The sequence below is a fragment of the Zootermopsis nevadensis genome, unplaced genomic scaffold (assembly GCF_977971745.1).
Source record: "Zootermopsis nevadensis isolate Lab colony 2312 unplaced genomic scaffold, Znev_1.0 Znev_ptg000028l, whole genome shotgun sequence".
NCBI classification, from domain to species: Eukaryota; Metazoa; Arthropoda; class Insecta; order Blattodea; family Termopsidae; genus Zootermopsis; species Zootermopsis nevadensis.
This window is the reverse complement of record NW_028259160.1, coordinates 3,143,849-3,151,669: the sequence shown is the minus strand read 5'-3', so window position 1 is coordinate 3,151,669 and position 7,821 is coordinate 3,143,849. Positions and strand designations below refer to the sequence as shown.

The 7,821-nt window shown below is 33.6% G+C and overlaps 1 protein-coding gene across 3 annotated transcripts; it reads left to right on the top strand.

The window, feature by feature from the left end:
* The first annotated feature begins 12 nt into the window (after positions 1-12).
* Positions 13-6,834, top strand: ND-24 (NADH dehydrogenase ubiquinone). 3 transcript variants are annotated; one of them, XM_022078176.2, is made up of 8 exons: positions 13-391; positions 2,516-2,581; positions 2,676-2,738; positions 4,117-4,304; positions 5,218-5,425; positions 5,902-5,978; positions 6,333-6,469; positions 6,699-6,834. In XM_022078176.2, the coding sequence occupies exons 1-7, from the start codon at positions 236-238 to the stop codon at positions 6,424-6,426; spliced, it is 852 nt and encodes a 283-aa protein (XP_021933868.1). In that variant the 5' UTR covers positions 13-235; the 3' UTR covers positions 6,427-6,469; positions 6,699-6,834. The 3 variants fall into 3 exon arrangements, with proteins under 3 accessions (XP_021933868.1, XP_021933867.1, XP_021933869.1); XM_022078175.2 differs by lacking the exon at positions 6,699-6,834 and having other exon boundaries at positions 6,333-6,577; XM_022078177.2 differs by lacking the exon at positions 6,699-6,834 and having other exon boundaries at positions 46-320; positions 6,333-6,577.
* The last annotated feature ends 987 nt before the right edge of the window (positions 6,835-7,821 follow it).

The following is a 7,821-nucleotide window of genomic DNA, read 5'->3' as shown; positions in this document are numbered from 1 at the left end:
GATCTGTGGTCTCTACTGATTTCTTGGCTTGTGCAAAGAAGAAAATTATTATTTATAATAATATGATTTTACCCTTAATATAGCATCAAGTTTCTGCATATAATCCGAAGTGTCCTTTAAATTAAATTTCTGAAAAATATTAAGAGATACGGTTTCTCTCGGGTGTTACAAACATTCAAGACGAATTTGAAAGGCTGTGGGAGAATAGCAGACGACGGTGCTGGTACAGTAATCTATGACACAAGACCTTCCTAGTCCTCGAAATTTATATACTACGTATAAAGATGCTGTCCAGTACAAGAAAAGTCGGTCAGATATTTGTAAGTTTGGAAGGGTTTGCATATGTTGTATTAAATGCTGTGTGGTTGACTATTCGAGTAATGTTATAATGGTATTATGAACTTTTTAATTAGTAGATACACTTTGCTTTTATTATCGTTGTGGCTAATTATTGTGTATTAAAATACCAAAAACGTGTAGCAAGTCGTTTCAGTACTTCTTAACGATTATAGAAAGAATGAACAATGACACTATAACCATAACAACAGAAGACCCAACAAAGTACCTTACTCTAGCAATTCACAAAACCTTCCTAAACACATATCATATGCTCACAACAGTAAATTACTTTAAAAGTACAATAAATTCTCCTAAATCAAAAACAAAAATCATGTAGTTATGATGAAATAACTTTACTCAAAATCTGTGCAGGTTATGTTAATTCCTTCAAGTTATCTTTTCATTCAATCAATAATTCATTCAATAATGTAGGAGTTTTCACAGAATGACTTAAATATTGAAACGCCAAACTTATAAATAAGAAAGGTGAAAATGGTGAATTTCTAACTACAGACCAATTTCATTGGTAACAGCTTTCTTCAAAATATTTGAGAATGTCATGTATAAGAGAATAGGTGACTGTCCTAACTTAAACAATTCCCTTGCAAGTGAACAGTTTGGATTTAGCCACTCACTTTATAAAGCCATTTTCAATTTTACAGATGAAATCTTAAGTGCTCATAATAATAAATTCCATATTAGCGGAATATCGTGTGATCTTTGTAAAGCATTTGATTGTGTAAGTCATGAATTGTTACTGTCAGAACTAATTCAAAATATATGTGGTCAGTGGTTTAAATTATGCGTTCATGACAGAAAGCAACAAGTAGAAATAAAATCACCGGATTCAAATAATAGCACCTATTCAGATTGTTGCATTATAAAACATGGCATTCCTCAAGGTTCAATACTTGGTTCTCTGCTTTTCCTCATATATATCAATGATTTACTGCCATCCATTAACTATTAGTCAAAACCTTTACTTTTTGTGTATGATACTAATATTATTATTTCACATCCAGAAACTTTCCAAATCTGCATGAAGATGCCTTTACTAACTTGAACAAACAGATTAAAGCCAGGTGACTCACATTACATTTTGACAAAATATATTTAATTAAATTTTGTACCACCAACAAAAATTGTGTTAATCTAGGTAGAAGGTATGAGGATAATACAATTGAAGAAGCAGAAACAGCTACATTTCTTGGCATTTGAATTGATAATAACTTCAACTGGAAAACACATCTTCAATACATTATGCTCAAACTAAGCTCAGCACGTTTCACTTTAAAGACTGTCACACCAGTCATAAAAACAAAAGCATTAAAATTAGTCTCCTTTGCATACATTCATTCAATTATGTCATATGGAATTATTTTCTGGGGAAACAACGGGCAGCAAACAAGTATTTAATGTCCAGAAGAATATAATTATAATAATGGCAGGCATTAAAGAGAGAGCCTCACATAGGGAATTGTTTAAGAAATTTAATATTCTTCTACTAGCCAATGAATTCTTGCTCACATTATAATAATTTGTTGTGGACAACATAGAAAAATGTCTTACAAACTCAAATATCCACAATATAAGTGCAAGATACAGATATAACCATCATATGCCAAACACTAAACTCAGTTAATATCAAAAAGGAATTTATTGTACAAGAATTAAGCTATTCAATCCTCCTCCTCCTCCTCCTCCTCCCCCCCCCCCCCCCACTATGAAAAGTCTGAATCATAATATAAAGAAGATGTTTAAGCCAGCACTAAAAGAGTATCTCCTGTCTCGCTCCTACTCCATAGAAGAATTTACCTCAACCAAAAACTCTCAGCTACTATAAATATGTGTAAATAATAGTGGGTATGTTTCTTGTGTAATTATTTTTTGCGGTAATACTGTAGTTGAGTGTAAATTATTGTCATAACTTTGTAATTTATATTAGTATTGGAAACAAGTATTGTATTTGTGTCTTGACATGTTCTACATCCTTGGCTTAGGCCTCAAACTATCTATGGAATGTAAATAAATTCTATTCGGTATTTACAGTATATTTAGGAACAGCTGCCATCATAGAAATAGTAATGAATCGATGTCATTCTCATATGCATCCAAACCCATAATTTTACTACGCAGGCATTATACTGAAATTAATGTAAGGTTTTTCTTTTAATAGCTACGGAATTCAAATACAAGAAATCTGCAAAGTACGTGTTGTGCTTTGAGCGATACTTTGTTTGTGGTAAGTGCTTATATTTAACTCTGGTTTACAATTTGAAAACTTATAAAGGAATCTATAGTTGTGTAATGAAAAAATGCATTTGCATTCCTTACAGCACAGAGACACACAAGAGAACAATCCTGATGTGCATTTTGAATTTACTTCAGAGAATTTGAAGGTAAGGAAATACACTATCATGTAATGCTTGGTAATAACTGAAGAAACTGTTTTTATTTTGTTAGCAAGAGACTGAAACTTGAATGGCATTAGCAACATACTGGGTCTAGTCTTCTTTGTAGACTTTGCAGTATTAGATTTGTGTCTTGATGGACTTATAGAACTGGATACTAATTCTCATACTTTTTCACCTCCTGTACAGTCCTTGTACATCAGTCAAAATGTGCATGTTCAAATGTGAGTCATTTATATCAACAATATGTAAAAGTGAACAGTTGAACATGTAGTATGATATGATGGGGAATCTGTAAGATTTTCCTATTATACTCCACATATTATATATCTTTTCTGTTACCTAAACCATGTTCGCTTGTAGAATGGTTTCCACAATTACACTAATTTTAATATTTTACTAAATAAGCTTGTCAGGTTTATTTTTTTACCTTTCATATTAGTATTATATGAGCCGGGATAGCTCAGTCAGTATAGTGACTAGCTACGGGCTGGACGACCGGGGGCAGAGGATTTTTCCTCTAGCCTCTGCGTCCAGACCAGCTCTGGGGCCCACCCAGTCTCCTATCCAGTGGGTACGGGGGTCCTTTCCCGGGTGTAATGCTGACCACTCGCCCCCATCTAGTGCCGAGGTTAAGAATGAGTAGGAGCTATACCTCCACTCCCCCCAAGCGCCTACGTGGCGTATAATAGGACAGCTTTACTTACTATAGTATTGTATTACCTGTGATCATCAATTTAAAAATTGTATTAAAATTGAGAAATAATAGTTGTTGAAATATGTGTAAACTGTTTAAGTTTAAAAAAATTGCAAATGTTTGTTTATTAGCTTTCACACATATAACAACTGGAGAATCGCTGAATGGATTTTTATTCAGTTTGAGGTTGAAGAATAATACTACATTCTGTCAACAAATTCCAATTTTGACTAAAATTGGACATTTTACTTGAAGGCCAAAAACCTTTCTATGCATGGCAATGTCTGGGTTAAAGTCCTCAGACTAACTTTGCTACTATGTTTATAGTGGTTATTATAGTTTCTATGGTTACCTGTGAAATACACAGCCATCTGGACATGTTTTGTGTCACTGATGCCATTCACAAAGTTACATTCAGGTGAGTGAACTATAGTTCTTATTGTTTATCTGCATTTCCTAACTTGTTCGATATTTTAAACTTTTTTTCTTTGAACCAGAGGATTTGAAATGTGTTATTTGCCATAAATATACTCGTTATAATGATATTAAACTGTATGAAAATTTTTAAAGTTATTTTCCCTGTTTAAAGTTTCTGTATTTCTTAATGTTATGTGCACTGTTAGTGGTTATCACTTTTATTCCATGTTTTATTATAATCCCATGTTAAAGCGTGCAGAAGCCATCATGGCTATATATCCTGAAGGCCACAAGAAGGCAGCAGTTATTCCTTTGCTTGACTTAGCACAGAGGCAGCATGGGTGGTTACCAATTACTGCAATGCATAAAGTGGCTGAGATTCTTAATATGCCGAAAATGCGAGTGTATGAGGTTGCAACTTTCTACACCATGTTCAACAGGTACACTTTTCTGAATGTTTTGAAAGTATACTTCTGTGGAAATTAATTTAAAACTGCAGCATAGATGTGGCATAACATGGAAATTCTTTCGGATTTTGGAATGTGATCTAAAAATCAATGCGGAGAAGACCAAGTAATAGATTCATATGTCTTCACCAAACTTCAGGATAGATTCATAATACAAAGATAGCTAGTACATCCTTGGAAAATATTATGAAGTTCAAATATATGGGAGCAAAAGTAACAAATAACAATTACCCTAATGAAGAAAATAAGAGCAGACTAAATTTGGGGAACGATTACTGCCATTCAGTTCTGAATCTTTTGTTTTCCTGTCAGCTTTATAAAAACACATTAAAAATATATATGAAGTATAATGTTATCTGTTGTCTTGTTATAAGGCAGATAAAATGAAGTAGGGTGTGATAGACCAGGCATCTAACATGCATGGAAGAGATGAGAAATGGATACATAACCTGAAAGGAAGACAGAAGATTTAATTTTGGGGGGATGTTTGAAAAATATATATTTTTTAATTACTGCCTTTTATTATATACAGTCACAAATCAGCTATATAAATACTGGTTCCTTTGTCACTAGATTGTTTACGTCAACAAAATTTTGTCAGAATAAGCATTTTTTCATGTCAGCCAAGACATTTTGATGTGGGGAGTGACAAGTTGAACCCTTCTTATGAATGGTCTTGATTACAAAATATGACAAGCAAAACTTCACAGCCATTCTTACACTGATCATCCCAATGTTGGTAACAATTTTCATTGAACCCTGAGACATCAGGTTACTTGCCTGTATGATTTGATATAGAATGACATGAAGGTCAAATCCCAGATGTTCTGAAAATGATCAAAGAATATTAAGCACTGCAACATAGTTTCCTTTTATGCTGTGACAGAAATCCAACAGGCAAGTACCATGTACAAGTATGTACCACAACACCATGTTGGCTCCGTGGATCAGATGATATCTTGAACTGTATCAAGAAGAAGCTGAATATTAAGCCAGGAGAGATGAGTGCTGATGGACGATTCTCTCTATCAGAAGTGGAATGTCTTGGTGCTTGTGTTAATGCTCCAATGATACAAGTCAATGATGACTATTTTGTAAGTTTGCCTTTGTACATCTTTCAGCGTTTAGCCATAATTATACATTAAATTACACCTACTTCCTTTCTTTGCTCTGGTTTATTTTCTGTAAAAATGTGATAGTCAATTTAATTTTTGTTCACATCAGTATAGAACATGAAAAAATGTTGATATATGTTTCAAATATATGGCAAAAACAGTTATTTATCTGTGAATTTTATGTCACACATTCTTATTTATATATACAAATTGTATTAAATGAAATATTATTATATGTAATAGTTGTCCCCAGTGCAAGACTTTGAAGTTATATCTGGATTTTTTTAAGGTGACTGGTACACTGGGTGAAATTATTGCATAGAAATGGATTTCTAACTTTTACATATATTAATTTATAATTCCAGCTAATCCCTCATTATTTAATTGTTTGGAGGAAAAGTGCTTGTTTGAGATGGCGTGTGATATCCTTTTGTTAATTACTTATTTTTATGCAGGAGGATTTGACAGTGAAAGATACTGAAGAAATTTTGGAAGATTTGAAGAAAGACCAAATACCCAAAGCAGGGCCCAGGTATGATGACGGGTTGTGTACAATCTTGTGTTTGCAAATATTAACAGAAATATTTCTAATGTGGAACATTTACTTGATATCATTCCAGATTATGCAGAGCATGTATGTTAACATTTTACTGCAGCAAAATTGTGAGAAAACTGATACTTTAAATTTATAAAATGCATTTTATTCCCCATCTAGCTCCATATATAAACATATGATGGTTAATTATGTTGTGTATATATATATATATATATATATATATATAAGGAAACAAAGAAAAGAAAAGACATTTAATATGAGTTGCTACTAGAGCGAAAAGCCCGTTGAAATACAGCAAGAAGCTGTATTTAGTGTTTTTGTTTGTTTCAGAAATGGGCGCTTTGCAGCTGAACCCATAGGTGAACTGACTAGTCTAAAAGGGGAACCTCCAGGTCCTGGATTTGGTGTGAGATCAGATTTGTAATAAAAGAAATGTATTGGCTTTAATAGAACCAGCTGCAAGAAATGTTGGTGTTATTCATTCTTGTATTCACTTAATATTTTTAGCTTGTAATTAACATAACTGCTGTACTGCATGTATTGTTTTATAAATACAGAATGTTTACATAAACATATTTTGGCCCCTTATTTATTGTTAAACTATGTAGGCATAGAGTTATTTATTTTAAAATACATGCTTTGGGAATTTTTGTAATACCTTGTGTACAGGTCCCTGATATTTGTGATATCTTTCAGGTTGGCAGAAAGACTGCTTCTGTCCATTACACAGTTAAATATGCATGTTATTGGTGCTGTCCACATGGCTACTACCAATGGAATGTGGTGTAGCTGTATAAAGTGAATTAAAGGTACTGTAAAAATTAGTGTTAAACTGTGGGCTCATGTTCTTGAAGGATTGATTGATTGCAGTCGCTATTATACAGCTTATAGTCTTCATAAAGTAAACAAGTAAAGCTGTCCTGTACATGCCATTTAGGCACTTGTGAGGAGAAGAGGTGTAGCTCCTACTCATTCTTGACCTCGGCACTAGATAGGGGCAAATGGTCATTGTCACACCCTGGCTGTGCTTTACCCTCAGGAAAGTGCCCCAGTACCCATTGGACAGGAGGCTGGGTGGGCCCCAGATCCTGTCTGGATGCAGAGTAGAGGAAAAATCCTCTGCCCAAGTGGGGCCAAAGTATTTGTAAATAGTGCCCTTCTAATGTTTAAGTTGTGTAAGAAGACAGGATATAAACCAAGACATGAAATAGTCCAACTATGGGCGACTGAGTGGCTGAAAGATAAATAATTTTAAATTTACATCCAGTTGCTGTTGTCATTATAAACACTGCATCATATTACAATGTTCAACTGGATCCTGCTCCCACTTCAGCTTCAGCCAAGGGAGAGATGATGTGGCAGTCATCACAGAGTATTCCATTCATACTGACAGTACTGAACAATGAACTATGAAATGATTAATAATGTACATTCCTAATTCAAAGTGTGTAAAATTGACTCACTTCGGGCAATTTTCAGTCATTCTGTATTGTCCAATCTCCATTTATTAATTGGGAACTTTCCATCATTATCGAAGCAGGTGGCTGTTTTACCTATCATAAAGAAGGAAACAGGGAGGTCTTATTGGTAAATATTGAACCATCTCAATTTTAAATAATATTTCCAACGTTTTTTGAAGTATACGTGGTCACTATTCCTTCAACAGTAAATCTAAGTTACACTTAAATCAGCATGATTTTATTAAATCAAAATCTATGGTAACTAATTTAGTATCATACCCTGTTGATCTTACCCAGGCCTTCGATAAAATTCCTATCTTTTATTGGATAAGCTAAACAATTTTTAGTGTTTTTATTTT

Bases quoted from the DNA above. Each gene is read 5' to 3' on its own strand.
- ND-24 (XM_022078176.2), top strand. From the start codon at position 236: ATGACACAAGACCTTCCTAGTCCTCGAAATTTATATACTACGTATAAA. The intron at 2,582-2,675 runs GTAAGTGCTTAT...CATTCCTTACAG, and splicing joins TGAGCGATACTTTGTTTGTG to CACAGAGACACACAAGAGAA. The intron at 4,305-5,217 runs GTACACTTTTCT...ATGCTGTGACAG, and splicing joins TTCTACACCATGTTCAACAG to AAATCCAACAGGCAAGTACC.